This window comes from Haematobia irritans, chromosome 5 (genome assembly GCF_050003625.1).
Source record: "Haematobia irritans isolate KBUSLIRL chromosome 5, ASM5000362v1, whole genome shotgun sequence".
Taxonomy (NCBI): domain Eukaryota; kingdom Metazoa; phylum Arthropoda; class Insecta; order Diptera; family Muscidae; genus Haematobia; species Haematobia irritans.
Genome location: NC_134401.1, coordinates 120,855,350 through 120,881,985, shown reverse-complemented (window position 1 = coordinate 120,881,985; position 26,636 = coordinate 120,855,350). Strand labels below are relative to the sequence as shown.

Here is a 26,636-nt window from a genome sequence, read left to right as displayed (position 1 = left end):
TTTTTTGTAGTTGATATTATATTTTTTAACTATATTTCTATATATGTGCGCACAGTAAAAATTAAATTGTAGGACTGACACGGACCACTGTGCGCACATATATAGAAATATAGTTAAAAAATACAGTAAAAAGTAATAGTGTTTAGTGTAAACTCAAACGCAGTGGCGAGTAAGTCACTTTGTCTTATTAAAAAATGTAAATGTCCTAGTAAAAAATTTTTGTAACATATTTTTTACATATTTGTCTTTTTGTGTTTATTTTCTTTTGTTAAAGTTAATTTCCCTGAGGACGAACAACGATGGTGTTCGAAATATTGGAAATAATTAAAAATAAAACACTATAAAAACTAAGCCTTACAAACTCTACAAATAAAATTTTATTTCTACAGAAAATTTTTACAAAATTTTATTTCTATAGAAAATTTTTTCAAATTTTTATTTTTACAGAAAATTTTGTGATCATTTTATTTCTATAGAAAATTTTGTCAAAATTTTATTTCTGTAGCAACTTTTTCGAAATGTTGTTTGCGTAGAAAATTTTGTGAAAATTTTCTTCCTATAGATATTTTCTCAAAATTTTATTTCTACAGGAAATTTTGTCAAAATTTTATTTCTACAGAAAATTTTGTCAAAATTTTATTTCTACAGAAATTTTTATCAAAATTGTATTTCTAGTCCGAATTTTATTTCTACAGAAAGTTTTGTCAAAATTTTATTTCTATTTTGTGAATTTTTTTTGTTATTTTGTGAAAATTTTATTTCTATAGAAAATTTTATTTCTATAGAAAATTTTGTCAAAATTTTATTTCTACAGTAAATTTTGTCAAAATTTTATTTCTACAGAAAATTTTGTGAACATTTTATTTCTATAGAAAATTTTGTGAAAATTTTGTCAAAATTTTATTTCTACAAAAAATTTTGTCAAACTTTTATTTCTACAAAAAAATTTGTCAAAATTTTATTTCTACAGAAAATTTTGTGAACATTTTATTTCAATAGAAAATTTTGTGAAAATTTTATTTCTATAGAAAGTTTTGTCAAAAATTTATTTCTAGAGAAAGTATTGTCAAAAATTTATTTCTAGAGAAAATTTTGTCAAAATTTTATCTCTGTAGAAAATTTTGTCAAAATTTTATTTCTATAGAAAATTTTGTCAAAATTTTATCTCTATAAAAAATGTTGTCAACATTTTATCTCTATAAAAAATGTTGTCAACATTTTATCTCTATAAAAAATTTTGCCAAAATTTTATCTCTATAGAAAATTTTGTCAAAATTTTATTTCTAAAGAAAATTTTGTCAAAATTATTTCTAAAGAAAATTTTGTCAAAATTTTATTTCTAAAGAAAATTTTGTCAAAATTTTATTTCTACAGAAAATTTTGTCGAGATTTTATTTTTATAGAAAATTTTGTCAAAATTTTATTTCTACAAAAAATTTTGTCAAACTTTTATTTCTACAAAAAAATTTGTCAAAATTTTATTTCTACAGAAAATTTTGTGAACATTTTATTTCAATAGAGAATTTTGTGAAAATTTTATTTCTATAGAAAGTTTTGTCAAAAATTTATTTCTAGAGAAAGTATTGTCAAAAATTTATTTCTAGAGAAAATTTTGTCAAAATTTTATCTCTATAGAAAATTTTGTCAAAATTTTATTTCTATAGAAAATTTGTACAAAATTTTATTCCTTTTTTTGTAGTTGATATTATATGTTTTAACTATATTTCTATATATGTGCGCACAGTAAAAATTAAATTATAGGACTGACACGGACCACTGTGCGCACATATATAGAAATATAGTTAAAAAATACAGTAAAAAGTAATAGTGTTTAGTGTAAACTCAAACGCAGTGGCGAGTAAGTCACTTTGTCTTATTAAAAAATGTAAATGTCCTAGTAAAAAATTTTTGTAACATATTTTTTACATATTTGTCTTTTTGTGTTTATTTTCTTTTGTTAAAGTTAATTTCCCTGAGGACGAACAACGATGGTGTTCGAAATATTGGAAATAATTAAAAATAAAACACTATAAAAACTAAGCCTTACAAACTCTACAAATAAAATTTTATTTCTACAGAAAATTTTTACAAAATTTTATTTCTATAGAAAATTTTTTCAAATTTTTATTTTTACAGAAAATTTTGTGATCATTTTATTTCTATAGAAAATTTTGTCAAAATTTTATTTCTGTAGCAACTTTTTCGAAATGTTGTTTGCGTAGAAAATTTTGTGAAAATTTTCTTCCTATAGATATTTTCTCAAAATTTTATTTCTACAGGAAATTTTGTCAAAATTTTATTTCTACAGAAAATTTTGTCAAAATTTTATTTCTACAGAAATTTTTATCAAAATTGTATTTCTAGTCCGAATTTTATTTCTACAGAAAGTTTTGTCAAAATTTTATTTCTATTTTGTGAATTTTTTTTGTTATTTTGTGAAAATTTTATTTCTATAGAAAATTTTATTTCTATAGAAAATTTTGTCAAAATTTTATTTCTACAGTAAATTTTGTCAAAATTTTATTTCTACAGAAAATTTTGTGAACATTTTATTTCTATAGAAAATTTTGTGAAAATTTTGTCAAAATTTTATTTCTACAAAAAATTTTGTCAAACTTTTATTTCTACAAAAAAATTTGTCAAAATTTTATTTCTACAGAAAATTTTGTGAACATTTTATTTCAATAGAAAATTTTGTGAAAATTTTATTTCTATAGAAAGTTTTGTCAAAAATTTATTTCTAGAGAAAGTATTGTCAAAAATTTATTTCTAGAGAAAATTTTGTCAAAATTTTATCTCTGTAGAAAATTTTGTCAAAATTTTATTTCTATAGAAAATTTTGTCAAAATTTTATCTCTATAAAAAATGTTGTCAACATTTTATCTCTATAAAAAATGTTGTCAACATTTTATCTCTATAAAAAATTTTGCCAAAATTTTATCTCTATAGAAAATTTTGTCAAAATTTTATTTCTAAAGAAAATTTTGTCAAAATTATTTCTAAAGAAAATTTTGTCAAAATTTTATTTCTAAAGAAAATTTTGTCAAAATTTTATTTCTACAGAAAATTTTGTCGAGATTTTATTTTTATAGAAAATTTTGTCAAAATTTTATTTCTACAAAAAATTTTGTCAAACTTTTATTTCTACAAAAAAATTTGTCAAAATTTTATTTCTACAGAAAATTTTGTGAACATTTTATTTCAATAGAGAATTTTGTGAAAATTTTATTTCTATAGAAAGTTTTGTCAAAAATTTATTTCTAGAGAAAGTATTGTCAAAAATTTATTTCTAGAGAAAATTTTGTCAAAATTTTATCTCTATAGAAAATTTTGTCAAAATTTTATTTCTATAGAAAATTTGTACAAAATTTTATTCCTACAGAAAATTTTGTCACAATTTTATTTCTACACAAAATTTTGTCAAAACTTTATTTCTACAGATAATTTTGTCAACATTTTATTTCTACAGAAACTTTTATCAAAATTGTATTTCTAGTCAGAATTTTATTTCTACAGAAAGTTTTGTCAAAATTTTATTTCTATTTTGTGAATTTTTTTGTTATTTTGTGAAAATTTTATTTCTATAGAAAATTTTGTAAAAATTTTATTTCTATAGAAAATTTTGTGAAAATTTTATTTCTACAGAAAATTTTGTCAAACTTTTATTTCTACAAAAAAATTTGTCAAAATTTTATTTCTACAGTAAATTTTGTCAAAATTTTATTTCTACAGAAAATTTTGTGAACATTTTATTTCTATAGAAAATTTTGTGAAAATTTTATTTCTATAGAAAGTTTTGTCAAAAATTTATTTCTAGAGAAAGTTTTGTCAAAAATTTATTTCTAGAGAAAATTTTGTCAAAATTTTATCTCTATAGAAAATTTTGTCAAACTTTTATTTCTATAGAAAATTTTGTCAAAATTTTATCTCTATAAAAAATGTTGTCAACATTTTATCTCTATAAAAAATTTTGCCAAAATTTTATCTCTATAGAAAATTTTGTCAAAATTTTATTTCTATAGAAAATTTTGTGAAAATTTTGTCAAAATTTTATTTCTACAGAAAATTTTTTCAACATTTTATTCAGCCAAAGTATCAAGAATTCTACCAATCTACCAAACAATAAAAAAATCTACCATTTATGGTAAAATTCTATCAGCTGTGGCAATAGTGGATCTAGCCCATATCTTGTAAAATCATCATGTATGTATACGGGAATATAAACCTTTATATAGCTACCAACAAATTTGAAGGAGTTGAGATGGTATTAACAATTTTGGTGTACCTAGTGGTGAAGGATACAATATAGTCGGCCCGACCTACTTTAGACTTTACTTACTTATTTTCTTTTTCATTTTTAGTTGAGGTCATTAATTATAATCATGAAAAATTGTTCACCTTTGTTAAAATTAAACTAAAATCAGGTAATTTTGTTTGAACTTAATAAAATTAATAATTAATAAATGTGCTGTAGAAATTTTCGTTGACACTTTCTGAGGATCGGTGTCCACATCTGAGAGGTTTCACTGTATATCTTGTAGGCTCTCAAAGTATAGCTGCACTCGCAATTGTCCTTCAAAATTCATTATCGATAAGATTGACATTTAAAATTTAGCCCATTTTATCTTTAATATAGATCAGATCCGCATCCATCTTGACATAGCCTAAATCAATCAGTTGCTTCTATAACACTGACATACTATATGACATATATAATGATAATGTCTATAGAATGTTGTTGGAGTACCATTAAATCAAAGCAGCTGCTGCCTTCCCTATCGTCTCTCACAGTGACAAGATTACAATGCACCTTGTTGAGGAGAAGGTAATCGTGACCACTAGGGCTAGTGGCATGAGACCATAGCCATTTCTTTTTGGGAGGTTTTGAAGTGGAACATTGCATGAATATCAGGTACGATCGCATGTGCATTCCTCGAATTTAATGTTTTTTGCGGTACTTCAAAAAATCAACAAAAATAAATGTTAATGGGAGCTTCTACATAGATTAAAAAATATCTGAACGAAAAAATCTAAAGAAAATTTAAAACAAGAACTTAAGTACTATTTTTTTTTGCCATTTGTTATTGTCCGGAAAAAAGGTGAATTGTTTACATTTGATTGTAATCATGTCCATATTTTGTTTTTTAGTTTAGCATTTGTTTTCGCATTGCTTTTTACTTCAATACACATACTGCTCTGTGTATTGCACTTATGGCCCGATTAAATAATTAATAATTTTATTTATAAGAAAATAACATTTAAAAATATATATTTATGTAAATACATATGTTATATTTATAAATATACAAACAATCGAACTACTGACAATATACTTCACTTACCCTGGTTTCAATATTTCTGAGAAGCTTTCCAAAACGTCTCGTCACTTTGATCAGTTCTTGACCAGACCTTGTCAGTGACGGTCATCACTGGCATAAATGTTAACGATCGGTTGGTCTGACTAAAACGATAAAGAATTAAGACGGGAATTTTTTATTATTTATATTGTTAACCAGTGACATTATTTTACTTAGTGTTTGAGAAAATTTTAATAAGTGAAGAAGAAATTTTTAAATTTTCGAAAATTTTCAAAAACAGAAGTAAAACAAAACAAACATGGTTAAAAATAGACGTTTTGCTGAAGAAGGTATATAAATTGATGTGTTAAGATAAATTATTTGGAATTTTGAAAATTTTAGTGTAATTAATGAAAATATTGTAATGTCAAGTAAAACATACATTAAAATTCTTGGATAGTCTAGAAAATCAAGTGCATTAATTTCCATTACTTAATCACGACGGATTTAAAACATTCCAAGATACAAAAATATAATTTTGGCAATTTGGCAAACGAACTAATTCATATGTTGAATGAGTTTCATCCTAAAATTCTTTGTGAAAAATATAAAAAAAAAAATAACAACAGACCCCTAACAGTGATATTAGCACCAAAAGAATTTGCTAAAGTGTAAGAAATGCAATTTCACATACGTCAAAGATGTTCGACTTTAAACGAAGGATAAATCCTTCAAGGATGAATAAAACGTTAAAGGCCAGTAAAAGTGTGACATATTGGGACAGGTCATTTCGACATTTCGGTTATGCCTATATGATGAAATGATTTTCTTCTGATTAATCCGAAAATTAATTAATTTATTAATTGAAATTTCTTCAATTAATAGAATGAGAATTAATCAGAAAAAATGTTTGATTGAAAAGTTAATTGGTCATAGACACAATTGATTCAATTAAAAATTAAATTGATTCTGATCGCAAACTCAATTAATTTTTAATTGAGACAATCAACTAATTATTTTTTGATTTATTTATAAATTTTTCACAGTTTGATTACACAAGTTTATTGTAATTTTATAAGAGTTAATATGATTTAGCATATTCCGACTATAACTATAGTTGGTTTTACTTTGGATTTGAGTAAAATTTAATGAAGAAACTAATTATTATTGAGACAAAAATTACAGTAGGTTAGGTTAGGTGGTATAGTGGTATAGTTCAGGCCCATTTAGACTATTCAGTTAATTGAGATAACACAGTGGCGAACTTCTGTTATAGTAAAATTACCGCGGTTGCAATTTCAAAATTGAAAATTTTTAAAAATTTTGCATTTGTCCGAAATACAGAAACATCTATGTTATATCTCTAATTTATATATTTGCAAACTTCTTTATTGAATAATTAAGAATGAGCTACACTGAGAAAATTATTTTGAAAATGTATTTTGAATTTGAATATCAAATATACAATAAACAAGTAAGGATAGTCTAAAGTCGGGCGGGACCGACTATATTATACCCTGCACCACTTTGTAAATCCACATTTTCGATACTATATCAAATCCGTCAAATGTGTTGGGTGCTATATATAAAGGTTTTTGTCTCAAATACATACATTTAAATCTGACTCCATCTGAACAAACTTTTGTAATCTATAGACTTAAAATTTAAGTCGGCTAATGTCCTGGGATGGTACACTATGTTAGTAAAAAAACAAGTATATAAAGCAGTAAGTTCGGACGGGCTGAATCTTAAATACCCACCACCATGAATCAAATATTATAGTTTCCTGTGAAAATTTCAGGGGGATTTGGTGACAAGCAGATCAGTTCAACCAGTACACTTCACGAAGATGAATTCAAAGATTTTACCATGAAGACTAGATCAGATTCTGGATTTATAAGAACCATATTTGTTTGAGTTTTAGAGGAATCATAAACATCGTGTCTAAGTGTGCAAGAAAATGAAATGAAAATGAAATAACGCCTTGATTTAACATCTAACATCTGTAGATTTTTACCACCATTATTTAAATGATTACCAGAAGTAAAATCTGGAAACTATAATTCAGTTTCAAGCAATTTTCATTATCAGTGCACATGGACCAATATTCACCATTTTCGGCACACCTCTTTATGTTCCTAAAATACTTCTAGATTTAAAATTTCATACAAATTTTATAAAAAGTATGGTTTCTAAAAGCCCAAGAAGTAAAATCGGGAGATCGGTCTATTTGGGAGATAAACCAAAACATGGCCCAATACACGCCATTTTTGTCTCTCATATTTATGTTCCTAAAATACCTGTAGATTTCTCATTTCAGGCAAATTGCATAAAAACTACGGATTCTAGAAGCCTAAAAAATAAAATCATTTCTTGCACACTTATTTGTATTCCTAAAAACCTCCAGATTTTTGATTTCAGGCAAAGTGGACAACAATTACGGTTTTTAGAAGCCCAAAAATTAATATCGGGAGATCGGTCTATCGATGGCTATATCAAAACATGGACCTATACTCACCATTTTCGGCATACCTTTTTATGGTCCTAAAATACCTCTATATTTTCAATTTGAGACAAGTTGGATAAAAACTATAGTTTCTATAAGCCCAAGAATAAAATCTGGAGATCGGTCTATATGGGGGATATATAAAATATGGTCCGATACTCATCATTTTCAGCACACCTCTTTAGGGTTTTCAAATACCTCTAGATTTCTAATTTCAGGTAAATTGGATAAAAACTACAGATTTTAGACGCCAAAGAAGTAAAAACTGGAGATCGGTCTAAAATACCTCTAGATTTCCAATTTCAGGCAAATTAGATAAAAACTACGGATTATATAAGCCCAAGACCCCAAATCGGGAGATCGGTTTATACGGGGGATATACCAAAACCTTGACCGACACTCACCATTTTTAGCACACCTCTTTATGGTCCTAAAATACCTCCAGATTTCAAATTTAAACCAAATTGGATAATAACTACGGATTCTAGAAGCCCAAGAAGTAAAATCGGGAAATCGGTCTATATGGGCGCTATACCTAAACATCAACTGATAGTCACCATTTTTGGCAGACCTCTTTATGGTGCTAAAATACCTCTAGATTTCCAATATCAGGCGAATGGGATAGAAACTATCGATTCTAGAAGCCCTAGAAATATAATCGGGGGATCGGTCTATATGGGGGCTATACCAAAACATGGACCGATACTCACCATTTTTGGCACACCTCTTTGTGGTTATAAAATACCTTTAGATTTCCAATTTCAGGCAAATTCGATAGAAAATAAGGTTTTTTATAAGCCCAAGACCCCAAATCGGGAAGTCGGTTTATATGGGGACTATATCAAAACTTGGACCGATATAGCCCATCTTCGAACTTAACCTGCCTGCAGACAAAAGACGAGTATGTGCGAAATTTCAGCACGATTGCTTTATTATTGAAGACTGTAGCGTGATTACAACAGACAGACAGCCAGACAGACAGACGGACATGGCTATATCGTCTTAGAATTTCTCCCTGATCAAGAATATATATACTTTATATAGTCGGAAATCGATATTTCGATGTGTTACAAACGGAATGTCAAACTTATTATACCCCCGTCACCATTCTATGGTGGTGGGTATAAAAATATGGGAAATATTTTTATCTGAACCAATTTTGAGGCAACTTCGCAAAAGTTTATTTATGATTTATCGGTCGATAGATATGTATTAGAAATAAAGGAAAATTTGAGTCACTTTTACAAGTTTTCGACTTAGCAGTGGTGATTTTATAAGGAAAATTTGGGTATATTGGTCATTTTTGCCCAAAACAGAAAAGCATATATATGGAAGCTATATAGAAATCTGAACCAATTTCAACCAAATTTGACATGCATTCTTAGTATTTTAATTCTACTCCCTGTGCAAAATTTCACCTAAATCGGACTACAACTTTGACCTCTGTGGTCATATGACGGAATATAGGCGAAAGATATATATGGGAGCTATATCTAAATCTGAACCGATTTCAATAAAATTCAGCACACTTGACTATACTACTAATTGTACTCCTAGTGCAAAATTTCATCCAAATTGGGCTAAAACTCTGGCTTCTGGGGCCATATAAGTCTGTATCGGGCGAAAGATGTATATGAGAGCTATATCTCAATCTGAACCGATTTCAATCAAATTTAGCACACTTGACTATACGAAAAAGTGTTATGTTTGCGCAAAATTTCAAGAAAATCAGGGTAAAACTCTGGCTTCTGGGTCCATATAAGTTCATATCGAGCGAAAGATATATATGGGAGCTATATCTAAATCTCAACCGATTTATTCCAAAATCAATAGGGTTCTATTCTGATCCAAAACAGGAACTTGTGCCAAATTTGAAGCCGATTGGACTTAAATTGCGACCTAGACTTTGATCACAAAAATGTGTTCACAGACAGACGGGCGGACGGACGGACATGGATAGATCGACTCAGGGACCCACCCTGAACATTTTTGCCAAAACCACCTCATTTTCGACACACCTATTTACGGTCCTAAAATACCTCTAGATATCCAATTTCAGATAAATCGGTTAAAAACTACGATTTCTAGAAGCTCAGGAAGTACAATCGAGAGATCGGTCTATATGGGGGCTATACCAAAACATGGACCGATACCCACCAGTTTCGACACTCCTATTTGTGATCCTAAAATGCATCTAGATTTCCAATTTCAGACATCGGATAAAAACTACGGTTTCTAGAAGCCCAGGAAGTATAATCGAGAGATCGGCCTATATGGGGGCTATACCAAAACATTGACCGATACCCACCATTTTTGAAACACCTATTTGTGGTCCTAAAAAACCTCTAGATTTCCAATTTCACATAAACCGATCCCTCAAAATTTTCTATAGAAATAAAATCTTGACAAAATTTTGTATAGTAATAAAATTTTAACAAAATTTTCTCTAGAAAGAAAATTTGGACAAAATTTTCTATGGAAATAAAATTTTGGTAGATTATTTTTGGGAATCGGCTATATATAACTATAGATCGATATGGACCAATTTTGGCATGGTTGTTAGCGGCCATATACTAGCGTAATGTACCAAATTTCACCACGTACCAAATTTCAACCGTATCGGATAATTTTTGCTCCTCCAAGAGCTCCAGAGGTCAAATCTAAGGATCGATTTAAATGGGGTTATATATACGTAAGACCGGTATGGACCAATTTTTGCATGGTTGTTAGATACCATATATTAACACCACGTACCAAATTTCAACCGAATCGGATGAATTTTGCTCATCCATAAGGCTCCGGAAGTCAAATCTGGGGATAGGTTTATATGGGGGCTATATATAATTATGGACCGATGTGGACCAATTTTTGCAAGATTGTTAAATACCATATACTAACACCATGTACCAAATTTCAGCCGGATCGGATGAAATTTGCTTCTCTTAGAGACTCCGCAAGTAAAATCTGGGGATCGGTTTATATGGGAGCTATATGGACCGATATGGATCAATTTTTCATTGGTTCTTAGAGACCATATACTTATACCATGTACCAAATTTCAACCGGATCGGATGAATTTTGCTCATCCATGAGGCTCCGGAGGTCAAATCTGGGGATCGGTTTATATGGGGGCTATATATAATTATGGACCGATGTGGACCAATTTTTGCAAGATTGTTAGATACCACATACTAACACCATGTATCAAATTTCAGCCGGATCGGATGAAATATGCTTCTCTTAGAGGCTCCGTAAGCCAAATCTGAGGGTCCGTTTATATGAGGGCTATACATAAAAGTGGACCGATATGGCCCATTTGCAATACCATCCGACCTAAATCAATAACAACTACTTGTGCCAAGTTTCAAGTCGTTAGCTTGTTTCGTTGGGAAGTTAGTGTGATTTCAACAGACGGACGGACGGACATGCTTAGATCGACTCAGAATTTCACCACGACCCGGAATATATAAACTTTATGGGGTCTTAGAGCAATATTTCGATGTGTTACAAACGGAATGACAAAGTTAATATACCCCCCATCCTATGGAGGAGGGTATAAAAAGCCACTTTTATTAAATATTGACACATTTGTGCCACTAAAAGCCATATTTTTTACATTTTTGTGCCACCATTTTGCCATGTTTGGTCACTTTTTAATTGATTCCTTTTTTAGTGCAACAGTTTTTGCAAATTCCAGGATCTCTTTAAAATCACATATATGATCGGTACTTTAACATAAAATTGACCTGATATATATTATTCCTTCTCAAACTTATGGCGATTTCGATTGGGAAAAAGGTGCAACATTCTCGAAATTGATTGCAAAATATCAAGGACACAATCTTAGATTTTGGATCCGGTATCCCTTACAATATTATGAATTAACAAAAACTTTGGAATGACAATATCATTTGGGCGAAAAAACAATGAGGGAAAAAGTAGTGTAACACCAAGGCAACATATTTTTTGCGAAACGAAAACGCCCTTAGTGTTATCAAGCGGACAATTGTGACGCCTGAAAATATGCAAATAACATTTTCTATAGTAGTTCTTATAAAAGTTCTTCCATGAAATTTTTCATAATTTTCATAATTTTCATAATTTTATAATATTAAAATTTTTAAATAATTTTATATAAAACAAAAACTTATCAAATTAATTAAATTCGTATTTTCCTCTATGAAAAATGTTGTGCCACTTTTTATTGCAAGTGACACTTTTTGTGCCACTTTTTAGATAATGGTAACGCAGAATGTTCACAACTTAAGGAGCTTTCAAGTCCAATATTCATCTCCTTGCATACTTCCGCTGTCCATATTATGGACAGTTGGGTGTTGTTGTCCATATCTTTAAAATTTCTCCCAGTGAAATAACTGCAAGGTTAGGTGGCATCATTAACAACTTTACGCAGGAGAGATTTTTTGATTAAGGGGCAGTTAATGTAATTGTTTATTAACATTAATGATATTGTTTCTAACTTTTTGAACTAAATTCAGTTCAAAACGTCGAAAAGGTATCAATTAAAAAAAAAATAAAACAGAGATAACACAATGTTTTTTTTTTTTCAAATATTTGATGTTGATGTTAATTAGATTCTCAATAAAGTGCTGATTATGAAAAATCGATAGAGTCCATTTAATGAAAAGGCGCCAGTAAACATTGTAAACTATAGACAACATTTTCAGTACTAAAGACTCGTTTTGCAAAATATTATTTAGTTATTTTCTTCCTTATATTTTCTTTCAGGTTCTGTCTTTGGCATAAGACATTTGCAATGCTTTCTGCTCTTCCTTGCTTTGGCAGTGGCCTATGCCCTACGAGTCAATCTCTCCGTAGCCATTGTGGCAATGACTGATAAGGATGCTACGAATCCAAACTTCGATGTAAGTTCGAATATCTCATTGAAAATGCAATATCTAATTTTTCCTGCTTTATTCTTCAGGAATTCGAGTGGGATGAGAAAACCAAATCATTGCTGTTGAGTAGTTTCTTTTGGGGCTATGTGATCACCCAAGTGCCAGCTGGGACATTGGCCCATAAATTCGGAGGCAAACTTTTGTTACTTGTGGGTGTCTTTATATGCTCTCTGCTGACAGTACTCACACCGATTTGTGCCCGATGGGGTAATTGGCAATTGATCTGTGCCCTTCGTGTTATTATGGGTCTGAGTCAAGGTTTTCTTTTCCCCTCTACACACACCATACTTGCAAAATGGGCCCCAGTCGAGGAACGTGGTAACTTGGGCACCTACAGTTATGCGGGCTCACAATTTGGTACCGCTGTTATGTTGGCCACCAGTGGTGTTATGGCTTCATCATCCATGGGTTGGCCCAGTATATTCTATATGTCCGGTGGTGTAGGCCTTGTATGGTCAGTGGTCTTTTTTATATGGGGAGCCAGTTCGCCCAGTGAATGCCGTAACATATCACCCGAGGAGAAGAAATTCATTGAAACTTCACTGGGTTCGGATGGTGGCGATGCACATTCGCATATGCCCACAAAAACTCCTTGGCTGAAATTCTTCACCTCCGTGCCATTCCTTGTGTTGACATTAACCCATTGTACCCACAATTGGGGTTTCTGGACCCTGCTGACTGAAATTCCCTCGTATATGAAAAATATCCTGGGCATGGACATTAAGAGTAATGCTCTATTGTCCGCTCTACCTTATGCTGCTATGTTCCTGATGAGTTTCGTCTTCTCCGCAATTCAAACACAATTGAGCAAACGTAAATGCATTCCATTATCTGTAAGCCGGAAATTATTTAATTCTATTGGTCATTGGATTCCTATGATAACCCTCATACTTTTGGGCTATGTTTCGTCGAATAATACAAATTTGGCCATTCTATTATTGACCATAACTGTGGGCATCAACGGAGCTACATATTTGGGTTTCCAGGTGAATCACATTGATTTATCTCCCAATTTTGCTGGAGTTCTTATGGGCATCACAAATTGTGCGGCGAATATTACCGGTATCGTTGCTCCTTTGATTGTGGGTTTCATTGTGACAAATGAGGTAAGTTCAAAAAATCATTAAATTTAATTTTTAAAAAATTATAAAATTTGTTTGTGAAAAATTAAACACAAAGTAGTAGGGAGAAGTTAAAATAAAGTGACAATAAAGTGATATTCAAATATCAAAAGTGTTGGAAAGAAAACCAAATGTTAGAATCTATTCTGGATACTTTGGCGAGCGGTACCGTTGTGCTATATTTTCATATCATGGCCATTTTAGGCCGCATTTTTGTTGTTCCGCTAAAAGCCATATTTTCACATTTGTGGCATCTTTTTTTTTTCATATTATGCCACTTTTCAATTAATTCCTTTTATACTATATATTGTTTAGTGCTTTCCCTTCACATACCATACCTCTTTACAAGCAAACTTATGTACAGCCTTAAAATATGCAATAAGGAAACTTTCGCTTGTAGATAAACAGGTTTATTGCATATACCTGGTTATTTCATAAAGTGATTGTCAATGATAGGGAGATGAAAAAAAAAAAGTTAATTTGGAAATCAAGAAATGTGCCACTTCTGGAGCCATTTTTTAAAATTACTTTTATTTACACTGGTACCTTTTATGCCACTTTTTAAAAATTATCAACGGTATCGGTCTTCTTGTTTACACAAAATGAATTGCAAAAGCACGATTGCCCCAATTGGTAGAATTCTACCAAAAATGGTAGATTATTTACTGTTTGGTGTATTGGTAGAATTCATGATATTTTGGTAGATTTTGCAAAATATTCCTCTCTACCTAAGAGGTACTTCACAATTTTTCTACAGAATTTTGACAAAATTTTCTATAGAAATAAAATTTTGACAAAATTTTATACGGTAATAAAATTTTGACACAATTTTCTACGGAAATAAAATGTTGACAAAATTGTCGACCGAAATAAAAATTGGTCAAAATTTTCTTCAGGCATAAAATTTTCTATAGTAACAAAATTTTTACAAAATTTTCTATGGAAATAAAATTTTGACAATATTTTCTATAAAAATAAAATTTTGACAAAATTTTCTAAAGAAATAAAATTTTGACATAATTTTCTATAGAAATAAAAATTCTGACAAATTTTTCTATAGAAGTAAAATTTTGACGAAATTTTTTATTGAAGTAAAATTTTTCATGGAATTAAGATTTTGACAAAATTTTCTATAGTATTAATATTTTCTATGGGCATAAAATTTTGACAAAACTTTCTATAGTAATAAAATTGTGACAACATTTTCTATAATGAAATTTTAAAATTTTGACGAAATTTTTTATTGAAGTAAAATTTTTCATGGAATTAAGATTTTGACAAAATTTTCTATAGTATTAATATTTTCTATGGGCATAAAATTTTGACAAAACTTTCTATAGTAATAAAATTGTGACAACATTTTCTATAATGAAATTTTAACAAAATTTTCTCTAGGAATAAAATTTTGATAATATATTCTCTAGGAATAAAATTTTGATAAAATATTCTCTAGGAATAAGATTTTGAAAAAAATTTCTTTAGAAATAAAACTTTGACATTTTTTTTTAGAAATAAAAATTTGAAAAAATTTTCTATTGGTCTTTTTCACACGGTTGCCACAGCTGGTATAATTCTACCAAAAATGGTAGATTTTTCCTTTTGGTAGATTTTTTCTGTTTGGAAGATTGGTCGAATTCTTGCTGCTTTGGTAGATTTTGCAAAATATTTCTACTTCACAAATTTTCTACACAAATAAAATCTTGACAAAATGTTTTGTAGAAATAAAATGTTGACAACATTTTCTGTAGAAATAAAAATTTTGACAAAATTTTCTATAGAAGTAAAAATTTGACGAAATTTTCTATTGCAATGAAATTTTGATAAAATTTTCAATAGATATAAAATTTTTCATGGAAGTAAGATTTTGACAAAATTTTCTATAGAAATTATATTTTCTATGGACATAAAATTTTGACAAAACTTTCTATAGCAATAAAATTGTAACAAAATTTTCTCTAGGAATAAAATTTTGTTAAAATATTCTCTAGGAATAAGATTTTGAAAAAATTTTCTTTAGAAATAAAATTTTAACAAAATTTTTTTAGAAGTAAAGTTTTGATACAATTCTATAGAAATAAAATTTTGACCAAATTTTCTATAGAAATAAAAATTGAACAATTTTTTTTAATGGGGAAAAACTTTTTCTATGGAAATAGAATTTTGACAAAATTTCCTATAGAAATCAAATGTTGACAAATTTTCTATAGAAATAAAATTTTGACATAATTTTCTATAGAAATAAAAATGTTGACAAAATTTTCTCTAAAGCAAAATTTTGACGAAATTTTCTGTTGAAGTAAAATTTTGATAAAATGTTCGATAGATATAAAAATGTTCATGGAAATAAGATGTGACAAAAATATCTATAATGGAATTTTGAAAAAAAATTTCTATAATGAAATTTTAATAAAATTTTCTCTAGGAACAAAATTTTGATAAAATATTCTTTAAGAATAATATTTTGAAAAAATTTCCTTTAGAAATAAAATTTTGACAAACATTTTTTAGAAATAAAGTTTTGACACAATTTTCTATATATATACAGTTTTGACAAAATTTTCTATATAAATTAAAAATTGAACAATTTTTTCTATGGGGAAAAATTTTTGACAAAGTTTTCTATAAAACTTTTTTTATAAATTATTAAATTGTGACAAAATTTCGTAAAAAACGCTCGAAATATAATTTTGATAAAATTTTCTATCGACATAATTTTTGATGGAAATAACATTTTGACGAAATTTTCTATAGAAATAATATGTTGCCAAAATTTTCTATAGGAATAAAACTTTGACAGAATTTTCTATAGAAATAAAATTTTAACAAAATTTTCTATAGAAATTAAATTTTTGATAAAATTTTCTAGGGTAATACAATTTTGACACAATTTTCTACGGAAATAAAATTTTGACAAAATTTTCTTCAGACATACAATTTTGACAAAATTGTCTATAGTAACAAAATTTTGACAAAATAAAATTCTGACAAAATTTTCTATAGAAATAAAAATTGAAAATTTTTTTTAATGGGGAAAACCCTTTGCCAAAGTTTTTTTTAGAAATAAAATTTTGAAAAAATTTTCTATGGAAATGGAATATAGAAATCAAATGTTGACAAATTTTCTATAGAAATAAAATTTTGACATAATTTTCTATAGAAATAAAAATGTTGATAAAATTTTCTGTAGAAGTAAAATTTTGACGAAATTTTCTGTTGAAATAAAAATGTGATAAAATGTTCGATAGATATAAAATTTTTCATGGAAATAAGATTTTGACAAAATTTTTGATAGAAATACTATTTTCTATGGACATAAAATTTTGACAAAACTATAATGGAATTTTGAGAAAAAAACAACAATGCTTAAAGAACAAAACCAACAATAACAAAACAAAAATTTTTTATAATGAAATTTTAATAAAATTTTCTCTAGGAACAAAATTTTGATAAAATATTCTCTAGGAATAAGATTTTGAAAAAATTTTCTTTAGAAATAAAATTTTGACATACATTTTTTAGAAATAAAATTTTGACACAATTTTCTATGGAAATACAATTTTGACAAAATTTTCTTTAGAAATAAAAATTGAACAATTTTTTCTATGGGGAAAAAAATTTGACAACAATTTTGACAAAATTGTTGTCAAAATAGAAATAAAAATTTTGACAAAATTTTCTATAGAAGTAAAAATTTGACGAAATTTTCTATTGCAATGAAATTTTGATAAAATTTTCAATAGATATAAAATTTTTCATGGAAGTAAGATTTTGACAAAATTTTCTATAGAAATTATATTTTCTATGGACATAAAATTTTGACAAAACTTTCTATAGCAATAAAATTGTAACAAAATTTTCTCTAGGAATAAAATTTTGTTAAAATATTCTCTAGGAATAAGATTTTGAAAAAATTTTCTTTAGAAATAAAATTTTAACAAAATTTTTTTAGAAGTAAAGTTTTGATACAATTCTATAGAAATAAAATTTTGACCAAATTTTCTATAGAAATAAAAATTGAACAATTTTTTTTAATGGGGAAAAACTTTTTCTATGGAAATAGAATTTTGACAAAATTTCCTATAGAAATCAAATGTTGACAAATTTTCTATAGAAATAAAATTTTGACATAATTTTCTATAGAAATAAAAATGTTGACAAAATTTTCTCTAAAGTAAAATTTTGACGAAATTTTCTGTTGAAGTAAAATTTTGATAAAATGTTCGATAGATATAAAAATGTTCATGGAAATAAGATGTGACAAAAATATCTATAATGGAATTTTGAAAAAAATTTTCTATAATGAAATTTTAATAAAATTTTCTCTAGGAACAAAATTTTGATAAAATATTCTTTAAGAATAATATTTTGAAAAAATTTCCTTTAGAAATAAAATTTTGACAAACATTTTTTAGAAATAAAGTTTTGACACAATTTTCTATATATATACAGTTTTGACAAAATTTTCTATATAAATTAAAAATTGAACAATTTTTTCTATGGGGAAAAATTTTTGACAAAGTTTTCTATAAAACTTTTTTTATAAATTATTAAATTGTGACAAAATTTCGTAAAAAACGCTCGAAATATAATTTTGATAAAATTTTCTATCGACATAATTTTTGATGGAAATAACATTTTGACGAAATTTTCTATAGAAATAATATGTTGCCAAAATTTTCTATAGGAATAAAACTTTGACAGAATTTTCTATAGAAATAAAATTTTAACAAAATTTTCTATAGAAATTAAATTTTTGATAAAATTTTCTAGGGTAATACAATTTTGACACAATTTTCTACGGAAATAAAATTTTGACAAAATTTTCTTCAGACATACAATTTTGACAAAATTGTCTATAGTAACAAAATTTTGACAAAATAAAATTCTGACAAAATTTTCTATAGAAATAAAAATTGAAAATTTTTTTTAATGGGGAAAACCCTTTGCCAAAGTTTTTTTTAGAAATAAAATTTTGAAAAAATTTTCTATGGAAATGGAATATAGAAATCAAATGTTGACAAATTTTCTATAGAAATAAAATTTTGACATAATTTTCTATAGAAATAAAAATGTTGATAAAATTTTCTGTAGAAGTAAAATTTTGACGAAATTTTCTGTTGAAATAAAAATGTGATAAAATGTTCGATAGATATAAAATTTTTCATGGAAATAAGATTTTGACAAAATTTTTGATAGAAATACTATTTTCTATGGACATAAAATTTTGACAAAACTATAATGGAATTTTGAGAAAAAAACAACAATGCTTAAAGAACAAAACCAACAATAACAAAACAAAAATTTTTTATAATGAAATTTTAATAAAATTTTCTCTAGGAACAAAATTTTGATAAAATATTCTCTAGGAATAAGATTTTGAAAAAATTTTCTTTAGAAATAAAATTTTGACATACATTTGTTAGAAATAAAATTTTGACACAATTTTCTATGGAAATACAATTTTGACAAAATTTTCTTTAGAAATAAAAATTGAACAATTTTTTCTATGGGGAAAAAAATTTGACAACAATTTTGACAAAATTTTCTATAGCAATAAAATTGTGACAAAATTTTCTTTAGAAATAAAATATCGAAAAAAACGGAAATATAATTTTGATAAAATTTTCTATTGACATAATTTTTGATGGAAATAAAATTTTGACAAAATTTTCTATAGGAATAAAACTTTGACAAAATTTAGACAAAATTTTCTATAGAAATAAAATTTTGACAAAACTTTTTATAGAAATAAAAAGTTGACAAAATATTCTATAGCAATAAAATTCTGACAAAATTTTCTATAATAATAAAATTTTGACAAAATTTTCTTTAGAAATAAAATTTCGAAAAAAAATCGTTCGAAATATAATTTTGACATAAGTTTCTATTGACATAATTTTTGATGGAAATAAAATGTTGAAATTTTCTATAGAAATAAAATTTTAACAAAATTTTCTATAGAAATAAAACTGACAAAATGTCCTTTAGATATAAAATTTTGACAAAATTTGCTGTAGTAACGAAATTTTGACAAAATTTTCTTAAGAAATAAAATTTTGATAAAATTTACTTTAGAAATAAAATTTTGACAAAATTTGTAAAAGTTTTTCTATAGAAATAAACTTAAAAAAATCGTTTTTGGTCTATTTCCGAATAGATGCTTTCTGCACTGAATTCATACTGGTATATTTTTATCTTGTCCCTATTTTTAACTTTACTAAAATATTTGATAACTAATACTCTATACATTTTAATACACTTTTATTATTTTGGCGAGCGGTACCGTTGTGCTATATTTTCATATCATGGCCATTTTAGGCCGCATTTTTGTTGTTCCGCTAAAAGCCATATTTTCACATTTGTGGCATCTTTTTTTTTTCATATTATGCCACTTTTCAATTAATTCCTTTTATACTATATATTGTTTAGTGCTTTCCCTTCACATACCATACCTCTTTACAAGCAAACTTATGTACAGCCTTAAAATATGCAATAAGGAAACTTTCGCTTGTAGATAAACAGGTTTATTGCATATACCTGGTTATTTCATAAAGTGATTGTCAATGATAGGGAGATGAAAAAAAAAAAGTTAATTTGGAAATCAAGAAATGTGCCACTTCTGGAGCCATTTTTTAAAATTACTTTTATTTACACTGGTACCTTTTATGCCACTTTTTAAAAATTATCAACGGTATCGGTCTTCTTGTTTACACAAAATGAATTGCAAAAGCACGATTGCCCCAATTGGTAGAATTCTACCAAAAATGGTAGATTATTTACTGTTTGGTGTATTGGTAGAATTCATGATATTTTGGTAGATTTTGCAAAATATTCCTCTCTACCTAAGAGGTACTTCACAATTTTTCTACAGAATTTTGACAAAATTTTCTATAGAAATAAAATTTTGACAAAATTTTATACGGTAATAAAATTTTGACACAATTTTCTACGGAAATAAAATGTTGACAAAATTGTCGACCGAAATAAAAATTGGTCAAAATTTTCTTCAGGCATAAAATTTTCTATAGTAACAAAATTTTTACAAAATTTTCTATGGAAATAAAATTTTGACAATATTTTCTATAAAAATAAAATTTTGACAAAATTTTCTAAAGAAATAAAATTTTGACATAATTTTCTATAGAAATAAAAATTCTGACAAATTTTTCTATAGAAGTAAAATTTTGACGAAATTTTTTATTGAAGTAAAATTTTTCATGGAATTAAGATTTTGACAAAATTTTCTATAGTATTAATATTTTCTATGGGCATAAAATTTTGACAAAACTTTCTATAGTAATAAAATTGTGACAACATTTTCTATAATGAAATTTTAAAATTTTGACGAAATTTTTTATTGAAGTAAAATTTTTCATGGAATTAAGATTTTGACAAAATTTTCTATAGTATTAATATTTTCTATGGGCATAAAATTTTGACAAAACTTTCTATAGTAATAAAATTGTGACAACATTTTCTATAATGAAATTTTAACAAAATTTTCTCTAGGAATAAAATTTTGATAATATATTCTCTAGGAATAAAATTTTGATAAAATATTCTCTAGGAATAAGATTTTGAAAAAAATTTCTTTAGAAATAAAACTTTGACATTTTTTTTTAGAAATAAAAATTTGAAAAAATTTTCTATTGGTCTTTTTCACACGGTTGCCACAGCTGGTATAATTCTACCAAAAATGGTAGATTTTTCCTTTTGGTAGATTTTTTCTGTTTGGAAGATTGGTCGAATTCTTGCTGCTTTGGTAGATTTTGCAAAATATTTCTACTTCACAAATTTTCTACACAAATAAAATCTTGACAAAATGTTTTGTAGAAATAAAATGTTGACAACATTTTCTGTAGAAATAAAAATTTTGACAAAATTTTCTATAGAAGTAAAAATTTGACGAAATTTTCTATTGCAATGAAATTTTGATAAAATTTTCAATAGATATAAAATTTTTCATGGAAGTAAGATTTTGACAAAATTTTCTATAGAAATTATATTTTCTATGGACATAAAATTTTGACAAAACTTTCTATAGCAATAAAATTGTAACAAAATTTTCTCTAGGAATAAAATTTTGTTAAAATATTCTCTAGGAATAAGATTTTGAAAAAATTTTCTTTAGAAATAAAATTTTAACAAAATTTTTTTAGAAGTAAAGTTTTGATACAATTCTATAGAAATAAAATTTTGACCAAATTTTCTATAGAAATAAAAATTGAACAATTTTTTTTAATGGGGAAAAACTTTTTCTATGGAAATAGAATTTTGACAAAATTTCCTATAGAAATCAAATGTTGACAAATTTTCTATAGAAATAAAATTTTGACATAATTTTCTATAGAAATAAAAATGTTGACAAAATTTTCTCTAAAGTAAAATTTTGACGAAATTTTCTGTTGAAGTAAAATTTTGATAAAATGTTCGATAGATATAAAAATGTTCATGGAAATAAGATGTGACAAAAATATCTATAATGGAATTTTGAAAAAAATTTTCTATAATGAAATTTTAATAAAATTTTCTCTAGGAACAAAATTTTGATAAAATATTCTTTAAGAATAATATTTTGAAAAAATTTCCTTTAGAAATAAAATTTTGACAAACATTTTTTAGAAATAAAGTTTTGACACAATTTTCTATATATATACAGTTTTGACAAAATTTTCTATATAAATTAAAAATTGAACAATTTTTTCTATGGGGAAAAATTTTTGACAAAGTTTTCTATAAAACTTTTTTTATAAATTATTAAATTGTGACAAAATTTCGTAAAAAACGCTCGAAATATAATTTTGATAAAATTTTCTATCGACATAATATTTGATGGAAATAACATTTTGACGAAATTTTCTATAGAAATAATATGTTGCCAAAATTTTCTATAGGAATAAAACTTTGACAGAATTTTCTATAGAAATAAAATTTTAACAAAATTTTCTATAGAAATTAAATTTTTGATAAAATTTTCTAGGGTAATACAATTTTGACACAATTTTCTACGGAAATAAAATTTTGACAAAATTTTCTTCAGACATACAATTTTGACAAAATTGTCTATAGTAACAAAATTTTGACAAAATAAAATTCTGACAAAATTTTCTATAGAAATAAAAATTGAAAATTTTTTTTAATGGGGAAAACCCTTTGCCAAAGTTTTTTTTAGAAATAAAATTTTGAAAAAATTTTCTATGGAAATGGAATATAGAAATCAAATGTTGACAAATTTTCTATAGAAATAAAATTTTGACATAATTTTCTATAGAAATAAAAATGTTGATAAAATTTTCTGTAGAAGTAAAATTTTGACGAAATTTTCTGTTGAAATAAAAATGTGATAAAATGTTCGATAGATATAAAATTTTTCATGGAAATAAGATTTTGACAAAATTTTTGATAGAAATACTATTTTCTATGGACATAAAATTTTGACAAAACTATAATGGAATTTTGAGAAAAAAACAACAATGCTTAAAGAACAAAACCAACAATAACAAAACAAAAATTTTTTATAATGAAATTTTAATAAAATTTTCTCTAGGAACAAAATTTTGATAAAATATTCTCTAGGAATAAGATTTTGAAAAAATTTTCTTTAGAAATAAAATTTTGACATACATTTTTTAGAAATAAAATTTTGACACAATTTTCTATGGAAATACAATTTTGACAAAATTTTCTTTAGAAATAAAAATTGAACAATTTTTTCTATGGGGAAAAAAATTTGACAACAATTTTGACAAAATTTTCTATAGCAATAAAATTGTGACAAAATTTTCTTTAGAAATAAAATATCGAAAAAACGGAAATATAATTTTGATAAAATTTTCTATTGACATAATTTTTGATGGAAATAAAATTTTGACAAAATTTTCTATAGGAATAAAACTTTGACAAAATTTAGACAAAATTTTCTATAGAAATAAAATTTTGACAAAACTTTTTATAGAAATAAAAAGTTGACAAAATATTCTATAGCAATAAAATTCTGACAAAATTTTCTATAATAATAAAATTTTGACAAAATTTTCTTTAGAAATAAAATTTCGAAAAAAAATCGTTCGAAATATAATTTTGACATAAGTTTCTATTGACATAATTTTTGATGGAAATAAAATGTTGAAATTTTCTATAGAAATAAAATTTTAACAAAATTTTCTATAGAAATAAAACTGACAAAATGTCCTTTAGATATAAAATTTTGACAAAATTTGCTGTAGTAACGAAATTTTGACAAAATTTTCTTAAGAAATAAAATTTTGATAAAATTTACTTTAGAAATAAAATTTTGACAAAATTTGTAAAAGTTTTTCTATAGAAATAAACTTAAAAAAATCGTTTTTGGTCTATTTCCGAATAGATGCTTTCTGCACTGAATTCATACTGGTATATTTTTATCTTGTCCCTATTTTTAACTTTACTAAAATATTTGATAACTAATACTCTATACATTTTAATACACTTTCTCTTGCAGAAAAATCCGGATCAATGGCGTATTATATTCTTCATTGCCGCTGGTTTCTATTTCCTGGGTAATTTACTCTTTGTGATCTTTGGCAAAACAGAAGTACAACCTTGGAATGATGTACAGCCTAAACATTCAACAGAAAAACGTAATTCTACATATGTGGAATCGCAACATTAGCTTAATATGTATTCCTTATATTAATCCTGTTAGTTGGTATATTTTAGTTTTTCTCTTCAAAATGTAAAATGACTAACTCTCTTAGGAGTGAATAAGCCCAATAGGCCTGCTGTTTGAATTGTCATTCTCTGAAAGTTTTGATGAATTCAAACTAATCCAGGTCTAAAGTGATTAATTTGTACCATATGTGCCTTGACTTCAAACCTTAAGTTTTGTTTTTTATGCAATAATAGATGTGTAATAGCAAAAAAACAAAAAAAGAAGAAACAAAATTAGGAATAGGTTCATATTCCGTAATGAATTTTACTGTTGTTTTTTTTGTGATGTTTGTCGTTATGTATTTTATTACAATTAGTTTAAGTTTAGTTTTAATGTCTTGCATTTAATATAAACAAAAAAAAACTTAAAAGAGACTAGAAAAATGATAAAATAAAACAAATTTTAAATAATTTTGTCATTAGTTGTTTTTTAATAGATATATTTTTATATGATCATTGACTCTTCGTTATAAGTATATGTTGGGTTAGGTTGAAAGAATGAGACGGGTCTTTTCGACTCGGAGTAAACGGATAGCTGTACGTTTCTTTTTCTTAGTTCACATGTAAGCTATCGACCTTGCTTTCTCAAAGCTTAATTTCTCTAAAGTCCGGCTCGAATCGTATGTTGTCAGCTATTTGGTTACCTCTGATTCCAGTAGGGTCTGGCGCCCAACTTATGCTCAGATGACCAAATATGTTCAGGATTGGTGTCATGTCCCCTCTAAAATAACGAGACCTGTATCTTGTGATGACAGGCTCATAAGAGTGGAAATACTCATATGGTTCCATTCGGTTTTGGTATTCACTCTTATTCAACGCAAATGATCCGTCTTATCGATAGCCACGCTATTCCAAACGCTTGTATCTCAGCCCCATGGTCTTTAAAGGGCATGGGTTCACTCCCTGCTCACAGACTTGTGTCTGTTCTACCGACTTTGAGTTCTCATGGCCTGTTCCTGTATATCGAACGAAAACTCATTCGAAAGAAAGGCAGTCACTCGAATTCGTATGAATTTGGGTTTTTCTATTTTTTAAAGTTCGTTTCGTTTGTAGGAGAATACATTGATTATCCAAAATGAGTATTTTCAAATTTTTGGTCTGAGAATTCAGTCAAATGTTAACAATGTTTTTACTTTTTTCTTGACACTTATTGTATATGTTCGTTTATTACTCGACAACAAAATATGAAGTGACTTGCCTTTCGAAATAGAAGAACAAAAATCAATTTTCTTTCGTTTGGAATACGAAAGAAGCCTTTCGTTCAATATACAGGAACAGGCCATCAAAGTTCTAATTTTCTTAAAAGAGCCCAGATTCCACTGGCACCCAAAAAATGCTAATATTACGGGGAACAAATATGTTCACGATTAGTATCATGTCTCTTCAAAAATAACGATGTCTTGAGGCTTATAAGAGAGGAAATACTCAAAAGTTTCCTCTCATTCGGTATCGATATCCACTCTATTCGAAACAGTTATATGTACGCTCGGGGTCGCTTCCTTTATCTCAGCCCGTGTATGTAGCCTATAGACTTTCGGTTCTCTAAGTTCAATTTCCGGTGCAGAGAAAGAAGCGATTCAAGCCGCTAAATCAGCGACGAGACTCTGTGGCTTCGTACTCTCTTCGTCCCCAATTGCAAGCTGTCGGATGTTTCCTATCCTCCGATTGCAGTATGAATTGGCGCCCAACTTATGTTAATATTACGTTTTTATACCCTAGGATGGGCGTATATTAACTTTGTCATTCCGGTTGTAACACATCGAAATATTGCTGTAAGACCCTATAAAGTACATATATTCTAAGTCGTGGTGAAATTCTGAGTCGATCTGAGCATGTCCGTCCGCCCATCCGCCCGTCCGTCTATTGAATTTACGCTAACTTCCGAACGAAACAAGCTAAATTTGGTGCAAGTGGTTGTTATTGATGTAGGTCGGATGGTATTGCAAATGGGCCATATCGGTCCACTTTTACGTATAGCCCCCATATAAACGGACCCCCAAATTTGGCTTGCGAATCCTCTAAGAGAAGCAAATTTCATCCGATCCGGCTGAAATTCGGTACATGGTGTTAGTATATGGTCTCTAACAACCATGCAAATTGGTCCACA

General features: G+C 26.9%; 1 protein-coding gene and 1 long non-coding RNA gene across 3 annotated transcripts in view; one reads left to right on the top strand and one right to left on the bottom strand.

The window, feature by feature from the left end:
- LOC142241728 (uncharacterized) overlaps positions 1-5,462 on the bottom strand; it is a 262,134-nt gene extending 256,672 nt beyond the window's left edge. The window contains exon 1 of the long non-coding RNA XR_012723781.1: positions 5,343-5,462. This is a non-coding gene — a long non-coding RNA (uncharacterized LOC142241728). The remainder of the gene's footprint in view (positions 1-5,342) is intronic.
- Positions 1-24,940, top strand: part of LOC142241726 (putative inorganic phosphate cotransporter) — a 70,970-nt gene extending 46,030 nt beyond the window's left edge. Inside the window, exons 1-4 of one of the 2 annotated variants that reach the window (XM_075313507.1) lie at positions 5,389-5,647; positions 12,550-12,686; positions 12,746-13,825; positions 24,321-24,940. In XM_075313507.1, the coding sequence (XP_075169622.1) occupies positions 5,617-5,647; positions 12,550-12,686; positions 12,746-13,825; positions 24,321-24,491 (1,419 nt within the window). In that variant the 5' untranslated portion in view covers positions 5,389-5,616 and the 3' untranslated portion in view covers positions 24,492-24,940. Of the gene's footprint in view, positions 1-5,388; positions 5,648-12,549; positions 12,687-12,745; positions 13,826-24,320 lie in introns of those variants that run through there. The other variant, XM_075313506.1, reaches the window with a different exon arrangement.
- The last annotated feature ends 1,696 nt before the right edge of the window (positions 24,941-26,636 follow it).